Below are 16,548 nucleotides of genomic sequence, written 5' to 3' on the forward strand. Positions count from 1 at the left end.
CTGCTGTGTTTCGAAGACCCTCTCACAGCACAGAACTCCCCTGTGCTAGGTGCTGTACAAAACAATAATAAGAAAATGACGCCTTTGCCCTCTAAGTCGTTTCTGTACTTTTAACAAAGCAGCTGGCACTGTCCAACTCGGGAGACTAAACAGCCCAGCGATCCCATCGCAGGCCGCAATAAAATTTCTTTGCTATCCTAAATCACTAAGTCTGGGTTACATCTTGTGCGCGGCTTTTTGACCACATATGAACAGTTTTTGTTGTGGTGGAGAATCTTTGTACAAAGAGAAGAATAGGTTGACTGATATGCAGAAAAACTTATCGACTAAAAAGATGTCAAACAGATAGAGAAAGCCGGAAATGATAATCCAAACAGACCCAGCATGGGAGAGCCGATATCTACGCTGGGCTGCAAACTAAACTGGTAATGCCTCTGAGATGCTGGGTCGCAGGTAAGAAAACTTCCTGCTTGGACATTCTATCCTGGTCTGCCTCTATTTCCCATGCAGTTGTGATTGCTAGTTATCGGGAGTACGGCACAGAATACGCTTATTTTTGGTTTTGTATCGCTGCTGCCTTTCTTACAGGATTAAGGCTGGTGTGGGGCAGAACTCTAGCCTCTCTCCCACTTCAGGTGCCTTGCTCAAAGCATCCGGCATTTACCCTGCAGATCTCTCACAGACCAGAAGCAAGCTAAGTCACGCAGAGGCAGACTGCCACAGAAAGAACAAAGGGATCTTGGTGTTCTCATGAAGTGCCCAAGGAATTACTGCTTCTATCAAGGGCAAATAATAAGCAGTTTCGGAACAGGAAGAAACCCCAAGACTGTTACAGGATTAGTGGGAAAGCAATCTACAGCAACGCTCGCTCCAGCTGCTGCGCTCCTCAGACCCAATTTGTGGATGTGGCACTCTATCTCCTCAGGTTAACTACCAATTTAACAGCTAAATGCTCAAACACTTCACACAGGAGGAAAAAGCAACTTCCTTGAACAAACAAGGACACAGAGTTTTGCCTTGAAAAAAATCCACAAAACACAAAACATACTAAACACAAGATAATATATATGATTTAGCAATAACGCTGCTTTCCCTATCTTTAGGGCAGTATGTGCGAGCTCAGATGAAAAAGCATACAGCCAAATGGTTCCGCATCACATGCTGCAAGCTGATGCTTCCAAAAATGGAGATTTTATATTCTCTGCCTAAGGAGATACCTCACCCATCCCTTTAGATGTGTGTCAGCTACAGACAATTCTAAAGGGTTTCAGATTCTTCCTCTCCTCTAGCAGTCAACGGGAACCTTCCCTTCAACAAAATCTGTGGGACAAAGATCACGTCCAGTCACAGAATACTCTAAACTAGATGGTATCGGTGAGTTCTTACATTCCACGTTTAAGTCTGAACTTTGATGGGCTTTCAGACAAGGTTAACTTTCCACGATTTTTGAATAAGCAGTTTAAGTAATTGAGGTAATTTGAGAGAGACGGAATGAGCCGAGTCCCAGCTGGACCCCAGGGAACAGCACGCCTGTTCCTACGGCTATTTCATAGGCTGCTGCCTGGTTCCTGCAAAACGTCGAGGACCCATGTTTGGTTTTAAGAAGTGTAGCTGTGACAGAGCTGTCTTGTGGTCTGATTACAAACTTGATCGTGTAAGAATCTAGCCATCTTAGGCAAGCAGCGTCAGGCCCGGTCGGGACAAATGCCCTATTAGAGAAAATCCCAGGTCAAAGCATGAATGAAGCAAAAGCTGCACCCGAAGGGGAGGTTTTGGCAGAGCCCGGCGAGCAGAGCACACCGATGGGGTCACCAGCCTTAGGAGGCATTTCGTACACACAGCAGGGGCTTCTGCAGGCTGCTGCGACGGAGAGAGGCTTTAGGAACTCTTCTAGCTAGTACTTTCCAGCAGCAAGGTGGAAGGGACTGCAGGCTTATGGCATGCGAGAAAAGGATGATATTTAACACAGCAGGAAAGAACAGAGAAGCAAAAGAAAGCTGAATTGCTTATTGCTCCCTCCTAGGAACCCTGCTCAGTGCGTTGCAAATATTCCCCTTCCTTCACTGCTGCCCATTTCCACAGCTGAATCTGAACCAGGAGCTTTTACTCCCTTGCAACAGTGTAAAGTTTAATACAGAAAGAAATAGTTAAAAAGAAAAAGAATCCTTTTAAATTCTTTGCTGTTCAAGCAACTGCGTCCCTTTGATCAAAAAATACAAAGCCTTTCGTCCTGACCCTCTGCTGAACTCCTGCCAATCACTGTAACACCATCCTCTGAAAGCAGAGCGCAAGAAGACAGTGTAGCCCAGTTTGCCTTGGGCTGTGATTTTTTATACTAAGTTTTGTGAAATTATTAAATTTAAATTCCTCGCTCAATTGGTTTGGCACTAAGGTAAAACCATCAAGTGGGCCTTTTTCTTCCAAACCTGACAACTAAAACCTGTTTTTAGATGAGGCCCATTTTAATGATACTGAATATTCATACTTTAGAGATAGCACAGGGCTGTGGCCCCCATTTTATGCAGCAAGTAAAGACCAGACACAAAAGTATTCAGGTGTCTATTTTCTGTCAATTACAAACCCTCATTCCTACAGCTCCTATGTCTTAAACCCAACAAAATCTACCATTCCCATCAGGAAACAACCCTAATAACCATGTGCCCTTATGCGTTTGATCGTTTTCCAGATGTCTGACCCAGCAGCAGCGCTGTTGGACCCAGCCACCATCCTAAGGACAATCCCAGACCAAAGGAAGACAGTGAGAAATTTAAAGGAACAAGCAGTTTGGAAGCTCTGCCTTTGTATTTTGAGATTTACTTCAATAAAACTACAGGATTCACATTTTTTAGCTAAGGGACAAGGCTGTAGCCACTGCGGAGAAGGGAGGGAAGTGCGAACTCCATCCAACTTCTGTTTTCCTTCAGCTCGAGGTAGGAATTAAACCCTTCTCATGCTCCCCCAAATAAATTATTTGCATGTTCTTTGTAGCAGGATTCTCAGGGGCAGGTTCCTGTACCCCTTTCTGGAAACATTTAAAGAGGCATCTAAGTGAAACACAGCTCAGGAAAATATAAGTGGAAACTGAAAAAGAGAAGATAAAGGTCAGAAGACCATTTGTTTCTAGTTAGTTCAGAACAAACCCAGGTCAGGGATGCCTGGATGCAGTTACTGCTGTTGTGCAGGTCTCCTTTCAGATCTACCACAAACCGCATCCGTCAACCTCTTTTTGTTGGGCTGAAATCCATCTCAGTCGAGAGCTGGTCTCAAGGACACAGAGGATAGCCCTTCTGTTGCTAGAGGCCTCGATATTTCACACCTATTAAAAACACCCATCCACCCTATCCAAAATCCACCATTTTATTTTAAAGGGAAAATTAGGAGCAAAACATTTTTTTTTGGTCTACCAGGGACATACCCAAACAAACTGTTTCTTGTATGACTATAATTCTTTCTTATTCGTAAATAAAATCATTAATGTCCCCTGCTGTCAGCCTGGCATGGAATTTGGATGCCTCCCTGCTACAAAATACATTTTTGCTTTCATCAGATGATCGAAATGCCCCAAGGCAGGGCTAAGGAGGAAAAGCAGCGTGCGTGTGCATCTCACAGAGAGCCAGACATGAATGCTCGCTCTTTGATGGGCTTCTGCCCCTCCCAGCCACTTGACACTGCTGAACCCTGGTCCCCAAGTCTACTCCTCTCCTGCTTCAAATGAGTCTGTGGTTTTCATTTAACCCAAACTGCCCTGCAACAGCCACCTCGTTTGTTGAGAATTGCTACCTTGAATTTGTTTTCGGCTTCACTGAAAATGTGGCAGTTGCTGATAAAAAGCCAGTAACAGGCAGCGTGTGAAGGGAACGACGACTGGTCTAACGCTGCAAGGAAAACATCTTCCACAGAAGGCCAGGGCATTTAACAGACACTGGAGAAGATTCAGAGAATCGCTGCGATGACCTCATCACGGATCACCCAGAGGAAGCAAAGCAACAGCAGGCTCTTCTCCTCAAAGGAGACTGCCACTAGAAGGAATCAGAAATACCCACCCAGCATGCTGCAGAAGCTTAACTTAAATTTACGGAAAGGAAACTGCGGTACCAAAGAAAGGAGTGATCAGTACAGAATGCCGGCAGAGGAGGCCTTGTCGTCTTCTCTCTAATGATCCAGTGCCCTCACTCTGAGGCCCAAATTTACCTTTAATGACTTCATTGACAACAGATTAGCTTAGCTCCAGCAAAGTCAGCTAGAACCAGACACCCAGAGTTCTTTTCAATTACAGTCATTAGCCATATCCAGCAAGATCCCATTCTCATCAGGAATAGTAACTGGCTCAGAAGGGAGAGCTTGCAGTTGGACTATTTTCGGTACTCTACAAATAAACACCAGATGGCATGGAGTGAAGTTAGGGGGCATGTTGAAATTCATCATGTGAACATCCTGGCAGCTTGGTGCAGTGGCTTCATCTTTTACCTAAGCCCTTACAAAAGGAATGTCACATCTTGGCCAGCAAGAAGAGACAACCGTATTTCAGTCTTAATAGCCCTCTCCAGGGTACCTACTTGAGAATACAAGAAAGACCAACACAGTCAAGCCATTTCTCTGCCAAGCCTAAGTTTTGTTCATCTACAGGCAAACAACAAAGCAAGTGGCAGCTCTGGGAGGAGCAGATATATTTTCAGTTCCAAGTTCTGCCCTAAAAGGCCCCACATACCTGTCCCGGAGAGTGTTGGGACCCAGGTAGGGGTAATGGCTGTCCTTGAGTTTTCCCTTGATGAGCTGATCGAGTGTTTCTTGAAGGAGAGGCTGGTGTTGCGTATACACATTCTCAACACCCTAGTGTGCAAGAGAAGCTCTCGTTATGAACTAATACAGCAAGGCAGCAAGCTAAGAGAGAAGATCAGCAAAGGCACATAAAAGGAGCATCATCATCTGATACCTGATGATGATATAACACATAATCATCATCAAGTGTTAACCACTGAGGTCCAGATTTAGAGAGGCTTTTCAGCAACTAACTCCCATTGTCTTCACTGAGAATGATGCCCTAAAAGCCCAAGACACATGGCATTGCACTGCATGCGAGTCCTGCTCCGTGACTGTAATTTTGACTAAAACTGTCATTATTTCATCTGTGGCAGATCCATACCTTCAGTCCTTTGAGGAACTGTTTGGTGATGGCTACAGCGTCCTTGGGACTGAAGAGGTCACTGCCCCGCACCCGTTTCCCTCCATACTCCACAACAGCAGACACTAGCTGTACAGAGACAGAGGCAAAACCAGAATCTTATTAACCTGGGAAACCAGCTTCCAGGCAGTTTTTGTCTAGTTAGGCTCAATGGAGGTACTGGAATAATGGCCAAGGAGGCAGGGAGATGCATCCCAAGCACATAATGCAACGCCGAGAGAGGCAAGGGGCAAGAGAAGTATTACCCATATCCACCAAGCAAGCCGGTCTGCCGTGACGCTGCCTACACAAGGAGAGAAGCTTTCATTTCCATAGTCTGCTGCAGCGATAGCAGATCTTCCATGTGACATCATCCTGCTTCTCCACCTCCTCTCCAGCTGCTCACTACATTTGTCAAGCACTGCCACCCTCTCCCTCCCAGCCAAGCGCCTTTTACAGGCTCCAGAAGTCTTTTGCTGCAACTATTGCCTATTCAGCAGGAGCTGGGGGAAAAGGGGTGGGGAGGAAGAGGAGAAGGAGAAAGGAAGCATGTTCCAGGCTCCGTTTACACACCACACACCCGTCCTAGCAGACTCCTGGCATGCCTGCCAACTCTGCTTTATTCAATCCTTCATAATATCACTGATTTTGGAAACGGAAATTCAGTCATTAGTTATGCCTTTTAAAGTAACACCTGCAGGCCCCAGCCAAGCTCGGGATTCTTTTCGCGAGGTGCGGCGCAATTCAACAAAAAAAATTGTGCTAAACTGAAGCAGGCAAGCTTTACACCAGTTAACGATGATTTTTCCACCTCTGTGCACTCCCGTCCCACTCGTTCATCCAGCTGAAGGAGAAATGCTGCAATTACCTTTCGGTATTTCTCTGACACACCCCTGTTCTTGAGATCTGTCATCAGCCCCGGCAGGCTATTGCTGCTGTGCCGCTCGTAGTGCAGGGCATAAAGCATCACCAGCCGGGCAGCGTCAAACTCTGTCACCTTGGGGTTCTGCAAGAGGCGCCGCACGTTCTGCGGCAAGACAGAGAGCAGTATTAGTGGAGAGGCCTTCAAAGGACATTAAATCAGACTAATAGCAAGTCCACTGCCTAGCAACAAAATTGCATGCAGGAGGAATGCAGGAGAATTAAATTGTGCCATAAGCAACAGAGCGCAGCTTCTTATGTGCTCTGCGGTTAGGTTTATTAGAGTACAATGGAGTGCGAGTTGCTCTTGGGTCTGTTCATGAAGCTGGGAATTCATAACCCAATTCTGCTGTCCCTTCTTAACTCTCCGTAACGTGCTGTGGGTTGAGGTCAGGTTACCGTACGCCTCCCCTGAAGGGGGGTGTCACCAGGCACCTGCAGAAACCTTTAACCTCTGCCCTTCCCTTTCCAACTTGAGTAGAACCAAAACTGGCCCACAGGTTCCGTCGTAATATTGACTGTCAAGAAACAAGAGCTAGGACAATTTCACAAATTCTCTTTTCTTTTGGAAGGTGCGGGGCAGAAGCATCCAAGTCTCAGATAACCTTTGGATGTGAGAAGTAGAGGAGCAAGTATCAAGCATTTAGAGGCAAAGGAGAAAAGGAAAAGGAAAAGGAAAAGGGAGATTTCAGCACTGGAGGTAAATACAGAAATCTGCAGTTACTACTTCTAATATGCAGATCATTACTTTCTCTGCCGAAGAGAACATGATACCGTTGTACATACAAAGGGTGCACGCCCCGAAGAGGCTGCCTGTTAAAGTACAGACCTTTTCCAGGAAAGTTTCAGAAGCCTCGGTGCATGCCATTTACCCTCCAGGGACTGCAAGCAGGATCTAATTGCTTGTGTTAACAGTTGGCCATATAAGTGCTACTCCTTCTCATTACAACAAAAAGCACTTATTTCCTCTCTGCAACCTCTCAGTCGTCGTGTCGAGTCGCAGAGCTGAGATAATGGAGTTAACAGAACAAACACCAGAGCAGGGCTGGTAGCTTAGGTGAGCAGTGGGAGCAATAAGCTTCTTAACTCCGAGCTTTGAGACGGATATCAAAGAATAGACATCAACTACCAGATGTGTTTGCAGACATCTGGTTAGGGCTGGACAGATGTTTTAGGACACAGCAAAGTCTGAAATTCTCCCTGTGCTGAACATTAAAGCAAAACAATCAGCCTGTACTAGCTCAAATGCACGGGAGCAGAGGAGCTGCCAGTTTTACAGTCGCAGAAATGGCAGTACCAAGGGACGGAGAGAACCAGTTAGGATTTTTCCACTCCGTAAGCATACACGACCTTCAAACATTCCAAAACCCCCAGCATATCTTTGCAAGATTCTCCCACCCTCCCAATACAGGTAGGCAACACGGAAACATTCAGTGAGCAGCTGTGAAACAATGCTGTGAAACTGTTGTTGTTTACCATGCTGATTCAGCTACATTTGCTGTAATGTCTTTGACGGATGCTGACTCATTACAAAAATACAGAATAAAATCCTGGCTTTGAGGAGGATCAACAGGAGTTTTACCACTAACCTTGGAAAGGTCAGGAATTCACCTGTGAGGGTAGGGACAGAGTCCCACGGAGATGTTTGCTCACAAGATTTTTCATCCTGTGCTGGCAGCGCAGTGGCAATGCCGGTATGAGCGGGCAGCATGTAAAACAGAAAAGCTATTGTCCATCTAAGGAGATGGGATTCAAAACCTCCCATTCATCTCTCAAGGCTCATGTACTATGTCGGGATTAATAAGAGACCAGGGGAAGAATAACCAATATGTACTGTACTCAGGGGCCTTAGGCCACTGAGAAATTAACAATTGCTGAAGTTACATCAGTGGGAGAACAATTCTGCCTTTATTTCGTGCACTGGCTTATTCTTCATTGTTTCTGTGGCCTTGCCCCTTCACTGCCATTAGGAGACTGCAACAGGGAACGGCCTGGGGCAGCGCAGCTAAAGAGATACTGATCTCTCGTGTAGAAAGATACCAGTTCCCTAGTTTTGCATTTATTTCCTAGCTGCTACATGTTTTCCAGTCAGTCTCAGTTGTTAGAAATACAATAGAGCTCTTTAGGCATGTGGCTGTAAGCGAACTGCAGGCAGCTTTTCCACTTTAAAAACTGCAGAAATACCTAGTTAGTGCAGACTAAGACCTGAACTAGCACCAAGGTGAACTCCGGTACCCACCCTGCCATGACAGTATGGCACACGGTGGGGGCTGCCCTGCCTGCGTCTCTGTCCACTTTCCAGCACTGCCACATACTCTCTTAACCACAGAACTGGTAATGCAACTGCATCATCACCAGAAGTTCACGTCACCCCTTTCTTCAACGAATCTGAGACAACTTAATAAAAGACAGAAAAGTAGACCAACGTTTTCCGAAACGGTCTCCAATGCCAAGCACTCAAGTTTGTACACTAACATTTTGTGCTCTGTTAACATCAGAAATAACAGATCACAGACATCGATGGGCCAACGGATTAGAACTCAAATATTTGACTTTTAAACAGCAAAAGCTTGATCTAGAAACAATGACATAGCAAGAGAGCCTCAGAGAGAGCCTGTTTTCAGCAAATGCATTTTACGGCTACATGCCCACTTCAGTACTTAGTCATCTAAATTCTACCAAATATAAGCTATGAATCGCATCTATATGCTCACCAATCTATATAGCTGCGATGATTTCAACGGCCTATACTGATTCACATCAGCTCAGGATCTGGTAATAGAGTACAGTACTTGAAGAGCCTAATATTATCCCCTAGCCGCCCACTTGGAGCACAGAATAACAGAGGCAAAGGTGACATGTATTTCAGATCTGTTGAAGATGCTTATCTTTATTTTCTAGTCAAACTGCTGGTGTAAAGGAGTCCATTATATGGTGTAACGCCTACCTTAGCTATAAAAAAATTAAGGAATCCTTTTTTAATACTGAGTTGCTGGTTGAACTCTGCTATAATACAGTCACACCCAACAATACTGCTATTTTCTCCGAATAGTCAGCAGCCACAATTCATCACTATTGACATACTGTCACATACTGGGTCAGGTCATGGAATCCAACAAGCCAGCACAGGGTCAAAACTTCAGTCTATACTCAGCTATAACAGAAGTCTCTGTTAGGCTTTTTCAGTCCTCTCTACCAAAGAAATCTTTTATTTAAGAGGCTTTCCGCTGTTTTTTATTAAAAAAAAAAAAAAAAGGTAAAAGCCAGCACCTCAATGAATAGTCTGGTTTCGAGAATTTCGTGGATTCCATTTCTTCTCCTCCCCAACAAATACAACAAGCTTCTGCACAGGGGTCCAAGTGGTTTTTTTACTGGTGCCTGCACAGGCAGCCTGCCAGAAGCCAACTGACTGCATATAATGAAGGAATGTTGTATTGTGAAATGTGAAGGCAGGATTTGCAAAGATGCTTCTCAAGCCAGTTATTAACTATGATTCATCCCCATCTGAACTGAACGGGGAGGAGAAGAGTAATTCTAACATCTAATGTCCCAACCCTGCAGGATATCTGCAACGCAGAACTCCCACGGACTTTCAGTATCAAACTTCCATCAAAAGGGGAGTTACAGGATCAAACCATCTAGATTCAGACAAAGGATCAAGGCTGGGTTTTAAGCCCAAGGTACCTGGAGAGCACTGGAATGGTCATTCTGGCAGGCCAGTTCCTGCTCCACTTCAGACACCTCCAGCAGGTTCCGCTCACCAACCAGCCGAGAGAGCTCTCCCACTACTGTCACATGCTTCGATACCGTGCCCGACATCTTCTTGAACTGCGGGTAATTCTCCACAAATGCCTGCAATGGGGAAACCAAAGCAACCGGTTCTTCGAAATAAAAGCCAAAGACAACAAGAGACAGTGAATGTGTGCAACTCAGCAATAAACTGTAAAAACTAATTTGCAAGACCAGTGTGGGTGTATGGATGATCTGGCACCTCAATCCCAGGAGCCCACAGGATTTCTCCAATTACAAGGAGATTTTTGGAAGGGATGCACTTTTTATTTACTCTTAAAATAAAAAGATAAAGAAAGTATCTCCAAAGACATCGCCCGGATTCTTTAAATCTTGAGCAGTGACTGAATTAATAGCCTGTGCTCTGAGCTGTTGCCAACTGACCCAGCTCAGATATAAAGTCCACACAGCCATATTGAAGTAAGCTAAGTACTTAAACCAGAGCTTACCGATTCAGTTGTAGGGCTTCGGGACTCCAGCAAGCTCTAAGCAGCAGCTCAGGGAGCAATCGGAACAAGCACGCTTGCAGACCACACTGCAGTGGTGCAGAATGGCCTATCGGAGCGTCTAGCCTTCAGTGAAGAACCACTGTCATGAACACAGCGCAAAAAGGAGGTTCCCGCTCCACAAAGCGAGCACGCCACAGGGATCTCAACTGCTGGCACTGGTAGTGTGGACTGTCAGTGTGCAGCCAGCAGTGATCTGCGCTACCCTGCTATGGATGGGGTTGAAAAAGTCCAGTCAGGTACGCGTAGATCGTCTGTACCTTCATATCTGCTATGGATTCCAGTTTCTGCTGCTCCTTAGGTTTCCTCCTCTGGAAATCCTCCATAAGATTCTTGATGTTACTGCCAATCTCTGCAAAGTTCAGGTACATGTTCTGCACAGAACAAGACAGGGACCTGAGAGAAAGCCGTTCTAACACGAGTCTTGATGCAACTGGAAGAAGGTGGCACCCTGTGCCCAAAACACTGAAGTGCCATTGCACATCGTCTCCCTGAGACCCAAGCTTGAGCGAGCAGCTCTGCAATTGGTCCAGGTTTTATTTAAAGCTCTAAAATGGACATGTTATTTCATGTCAGATGCTATTTGCACCACGCATTGATTTTCACCACTTGCATAAGCTATACAGTACATCACCACCCCGCTGCTCAAAGTCATTGGAAAGTTCCTTTCACATGGCAAAACAAGGAATGGAACCTGATCCCCAAATTCAGCTACTCATGAAGATCCCCACTGAGATACCTACATTGGCGTAGAACTCGTCGTTCTCGGCAGACAGGACCACCTCTCGGAGATCCTTGCTTATCCCCGGTACGCGCGAGAGGTCGATGCGGTTGTTGTTAATCCCCAGCAATTCGTGAACCATAGCCTGGTACGTCCACTAACAAGGACAGTGAAAGAGAAAGGCAAAGGATGATGACCATAGTAAGGTAACAAACAGCACTGAAACAATGGATTTCAGGCTGAACTCAAAGCAAGCCAGCTTATATTCCTCCGGTAACACAGAGCGGATCTAAAGCGTGCATCCCTCAACCTTTTGCCAGGATGTTACAATAAGAAATAAATATTCCTTCTGTTATAATCAGGCAGGCATCCCGTGGTGAGAGGCGCTGCTGCAAACACAAAGGAAAAGCACCCCATTCCAGGGTGCTTACTGTAGGTGTGTTCAAAAGACACGACTCTCTACAAGAGCAACGGGGATTAATATTCCTGTTCAAACAGTTCTGTTTGCCACCGTTATCTCCCTCTCCTCTGCCTGTGAAGGGACATGTATTTTTGGCTGCAGAGGTTCCACAGTTACAAACTGTACAATTTCCTATATACTCCTTTGCTTCTTACGCAGCGGTAGGAGGGTGTGTTTCTGCACATCAGTGAGTTACTATATTTATCCTGGGAGGACTAATACTAATCTAGAGGGAAAACTGAAAGCTGATCAGAGCACCGGCGTGCCCGACGCTCCATTTACATTCATTTGAATCTCTCTTCTGGATAGAAAATCTCCGCCTAGCAGATAATGCTTTTGGTGCCCTGTGCCGAGTGCAGTCCTTAACAAAACCATGTGTGAGCTGGATTTCTGACTGTCAGATCACTCCAGTAACACAATTACCACCACTAGCCCCTACACCACTAGCGTTACAGAAGCGCTGGCTGCTGTTGAGGTAGCCCGGCTGCAGGTCCAGCCGTCGCCTGATCACCAGACTGACCTGCGTCTAAGCGTACCCCACAGAAATGAAAGGAGACAAATGGACCGCTTGATGTCAGAATCTGCAGCACAGCAGAGAAAAAGAAAATCACAATAGCTACGTAGTAAATACTACCACCCATCAATAACACAGAGGGAGAAACACACCAGTGCGAGGTCACTCAATAACTGTGCTCGTCTGCTGCCAAACAGCCTATACAAATGAACCCTTGGAAGGGACACTGCCAAGACACGAGGACTCCAAATGTGAAGTCTGTCTCACAGAAGTGCAAGTGGCCTGGTTTTCCAGGGTGCTGGCTACATCTGCCACTGAAGGTACAGTGCCAGGACACACAATCCGCGCTCAACAGTCTGAAAAATCAGGCCACAAGAAAAAAGTGGGATTTCAAAAAGAATGGGGGCAGGAGGCAATACTTTTTACCTTTCAGATAGAAACCATGCCCTGCCAGGGTGTGAATTCTGACTCGCTGCTACCGCCACAGCGCTCTGTGCACTTCCAGAACTTGCCTTCCTATCTCAGCCCTCGCACAACTGCGAGACGATTCACCTGGTTCAGAAGCGGGGTGATGGCATCGTCAGACCGGTCCAGAATAAGAAGTAAAGGAGGAACCTCAGTGCGCCGAAAGTCAAACAGCTCATACTCTTTAGTGATTACTTGCTGTCAAGAAAAGATTAAAAAAAAGCCACTTGATCTTATGTACACCCAGAAAATGTTTCCTCTTAGTTTGGATACAGGTGAATAAAAAGTGAAGAGCTGGTGAAAAACTAGTTGTGCTGCGATCTTAGCCTACACTGCTAATGAAGAAATAATAGCTGCTCTCAAAAGGCACCGGGTAGCCTACTGCAATTTATGACACTGGCAGCAAATAGGGGTTTTCACCTGCCCTTTGGTTGGATGCAGGCAGAGACGAGGGATGGGACCTGCCCAAAGCCGTGCAGCAAAGTAATGACACAGTTTACAAGAATCAACTGGAAAAGGGTATTTCTCTCAAATGCATGAATATGTAAAAAAAATCAAACAAAATTTAAGTACGTTGCCAAACTTATTTCACATCGCTGCAAGTTCTCACCGTACCTTCACACATTCAGCAAGCCTCTTTGCTGACTCAGAGGAGAGCTGGTACCGAATCATGGGGCATTTCTTCAGAGACAAAAGCAGAGCAGTCAGCCCTTGAGTTGTCCTGGACAGCTGAGCCGGATCCCAATTGCGACCCTAGAAGGAAAAACTGCATCTAGTATGGATGCACCACCCCCAAATTCCTTCTCACATAAAGTCTTATTTCTAAGTCTTAAAGTCTATAGTTTGACTGAAGGAGCAGGTACACCAAGAGGCCACAATCCGGATTCCCCAGTGTTCCTCTCCTTGCCAATTCCTCGCAAGGACCAGTTGCCCGCTTACGGACCCTCAACAACAGTCTGCCTGCTGGGCAGCCCACCACTGCAGCCAGCTTGTTGTGGCTACTGGTCTCTCTATTAACCATAAAACAAGACCCTGGAGGAGCATTAGCTTTTTTCATACCTGGCAGCAGCCCAAGAGGTTGAGAGAAAAAACGTGTGGATTCACTGCAATGTAATCGCCATAGAACTCCTGCCAACAAGCAAAAGCAAATAGTTACGTGTCCTGTCAACCCTTATCCAGCCTACAAGAGTACGTGTTCCAGCATCAGCCACCTGAACACTAAAATCCTAAGCAATGCACAGACTCACTGACTATGATCGTTTCTCCTTCCTCCATGCCTAACCTCTCAAATCCCTACACCTGTGCTGACAACTCCACTGCCAATTTGTCGTGTGTGTTTTTCGAGTACGTAGCTCTTTGTCAACACCACAAACATGTGGCAGCTTTGTGAAACACAGATGACAGCAGAACCAGCAGCAGCTCTGACAACAGGAGGGCAGGCAGAAACAGGGGACACAGGATTTTTTTCTTTCTTTTACTTTTTAATCCCATGTGTACCTTCATCTTTTCTTCCATCCTAGACTGCTGCACAGTGATGCTGCATACTGTTCAAGAACTAGAGAGTCCTCCTGTTGCCACACCTGAGTTTGTTAGCTTGTACGTTCATTTTGCAGGTGCTTTTGGATTAGGAGACCTATTTAAAATATTCAAAATTCACCTGAACTTCAGCCACAACTTCCTGTTCATCAGCCTCAGCCAGTGACTTGACATCACTCTTACTGATCACGTTACTGAAATCTGGAAAAAACCAACAGCGAAAGAACAGTCAGGCTCTGCGAGTGACAGTACCACACAGAACAGTATGACCAGATTTTCCCCTGGAGCAGGAACAGATTACAACAGAGATCCCATGACCTTGCGCCTGCAATTATTATGCAGACATTATAATCCAGAAGTTACCTCACAAGGTTACCCTGAGATAATTCCCTGTCCAACTTTCTGCCTCTGGTGCCAACATCCAGTACATGACCGCAGCACTGGATCAGCACCTAATGGTCAATGATTGATTAAACGCCCCGTGGGACACAGCAGTGCTGGAAAGGCATTCATCCTCTCCCTGGCCTAACATCTGCCCAGATAAGCAACACCATGTACAGCCTGCTTGTAGTCAGTAGATTTATACGTGTAAAAGACAATATTAAATGGCTGAACACAGCAACACCCACATCTCCGCCGGGGCTTCTCAGCACTGCTGCTTGCGGGTCACCGCCACCCTTTCCAAAGCGGAGTCCCCTCTCGCAGCCCGCAGCCTGGCTCCGCGGTGCTGCATTCCTGCAGAGCTGCAATGACATCTAGAGGCCGTTGCAGCTCACTTTCCAGAATCTCACCTGCGCTGGAGGACTAGACTTCAACACAAACCCAGCTGTAGTCCTTCTGCTTCATTTCCAAAACTACAGAATACTCTGTGGCATGAGCAGGACACGTGAGAAACACCTGCCTGACGCGCCGGGCACTAGAAGATGCAGTGCAGCAGGTTTAGTCCAAGGCTGGGATGTGAAGTCTGGCCTAACCCCGTCTCTGAACTGTTTAGCTGTAAGATTTGGGCCAGTCTCTTGTCCTGTGCATCTCCGTTTTCCTTACAACAAAGGCACTTTAATCCCAGCATTAGCCATCTTTCATGTGTATGAAGCAAGAGGAAGCTTTAAAATCCCAGAAACTTTCAGGCATAAGCCGCATCGGCGGAGTGCAGATTTATGGTGTTGCTTTGGAACGACCTCTTACAAGTTGCTTCGGTTTAACTATTTTATCTTTTATGTATGTACCCTTTGCTGAAAGGATTTGGTGACCTAAATAGCATAAAAACGAGAATTCACACATTCTCAGCATTTTAGTAAAGGTCTGTCAGTGGGAGCACTCGCAGCGTCTCAATCTGTATCTTCTGAACGTCAGGACTGACAAGTCTGCCTTACTGCACAGAACGGGACCTACTTACAAATGAAGTAGATGCTGTACTTTGGCCTCCGCAGCTCCTGAATGAGGAACTCCACGTTCTCCTGGATAAAAACAGCACCAGGGAGAAGACATTTAAAAAATGTCCTGTAAGAAAGGGCTGGAGTGACCCCGTGCCCCCTCGCCATGCCCATCGCCATCCCTCGTCCTGACCCATAGCATGCACGAGCGTCCCACCGACGGCGGGTGTGAAGGCAGGGCAGGGCGGTGCCCCTGCGGCCGCGGCTCTGAGGGGCAGCGCCGGCGGGGTGCTCGTACCTTGGTGGGCCGCAGGAAGCAGATGGCCTTCAGGTGCTTCATCGCCTCCCTGTTGGCGGAGTCGAGGCGCTCGAAGAGGTACACCTCCTTCTGCAGGATCTCGGACTGAGTGTACACCATGCTCACGATACCGGTCTGCGGGCGGGAGGCGGCAGCGCCCATCACCCCGGGCCTCAGGCCGCGGCCCCGCCGCTCCCGACCCCGCCGGGCCTCCCGGCCCTGCAGCGGCCTCCATCCCGACCCGGCCCCGCCGCTCACCGTCTCCCGGTCCATGAGGAGCACCTTCATGCCCGGTCCGCTGTCCTCGATCATCTTGGACACGTACTGCTTGACGGCCAGCACCGCGTTCATCTCGGCTCGCCTCGGCTCGGCTCGGCTCGGCTCGGCTCCGCTCCTCCGCCGCCGCCGCCTCCCTGGGAATTGTAGTCCGCCAGCAGCAGGGCCGGCGGGGCGGGGCGCGGCGCCGGACTACAACTCCCAATCTGCCCCGCGGCGCGGCGCGGTCGAGGAGTCCGTCCCCTGCGGCCCGCAGGCCGTGGGGAGGGGGCGGGCGCCGTCCTCTCAGCCGGGCCCGGGTTTCATCCCTTCGCCCTTCCCGCGCCCCGCCACCCCTCCCCGGGGGCGACCCCAGCCGAGGAAGGGGGGTGGAAACGTCCTGGGAGGGGGAAAGCAGTTTGAGACTAAACCCACCTCCCCTTTCCCCCCAGCAGGCACCAGACCCACCGCTCTCCCCACTCCCAGGGCACCTTCCCGCAAGGTCACTGCCTGAAGAAGAAGATGGGTCCCTCCCTTCAGCACTCTTGC

At 47.4% G+C, this 16,548-nt stretch overlaps 1 protein-coding gene across 1 annotated transcript in view; it reads right to left on the minus strand.

The window, feature by feature from the left end:
- VPS45 (vacuolar protein sorting 45 homolog) overlaps nt 1-16,095 on the minus strand; it is a gene marked incomplete at both ends in the record, with an annotated part of 28,613 nt that extends 12,518 nt beyond the window's left edge. Inside the window, 13 exons of the mRNA XM_082011447.1 lie at nt 4,709-4,830; nt 5,144-5,251; nt 6,030-6,188; nt 9,767-9,934; nt 10,638-10,751; nt 11,121-11,255; nt 12,625-12,735; nt 13,153-13,290; nt 13,597-13,665; nt 14,195-14,274; nt 15,470-15,530; nt 15,745-15,879; nt 16,003-16,095. Of these exons, the coding sequence (XP_081867573.1) occupies nt 4,709-4,830; nt 5,144-5,251; nt 6,030-6,188; nt 9,767-9,934; nt 10,638-10,751; nt 11,121-11,255; nt 12,625-12,735; nt 13,153-13,290; nt 13,597-13,665; nt 14,195-14,274; nt 15,470-15,530; nt 15,745-15,879; nt 16,003-16,095 (1,493 nt within the window). The remainder of the gene's footprint in view (nt 1-4,708; nt 4,831-5,143; nt 5,252-6,029; nt 6,189-9,766; nt 9,935-10,637; nt 10,752-11,120; nt 11,256-12,624; nt 12,736-13,152; nt 13,291-13,596; nt 13,666-14,194; nt 14,275-15,469; nt 15,531-15,744; nt 15,880-16,002) is intronic.
- Between the last annotated feature and the right edge of the window lie 453 nt (nt 16,096-16,548).

Source organism: Phaethon aethereus (assembly GCF_964289735.1).
Source record: "Phaethon aethereus genome assembly, chromosome: 28".
NCBI lineage: Eukaryota > Metazoa > Chordata > Aves > Phaethontiformes > Phaethontidae > Phaethon > Phaethon aethereus.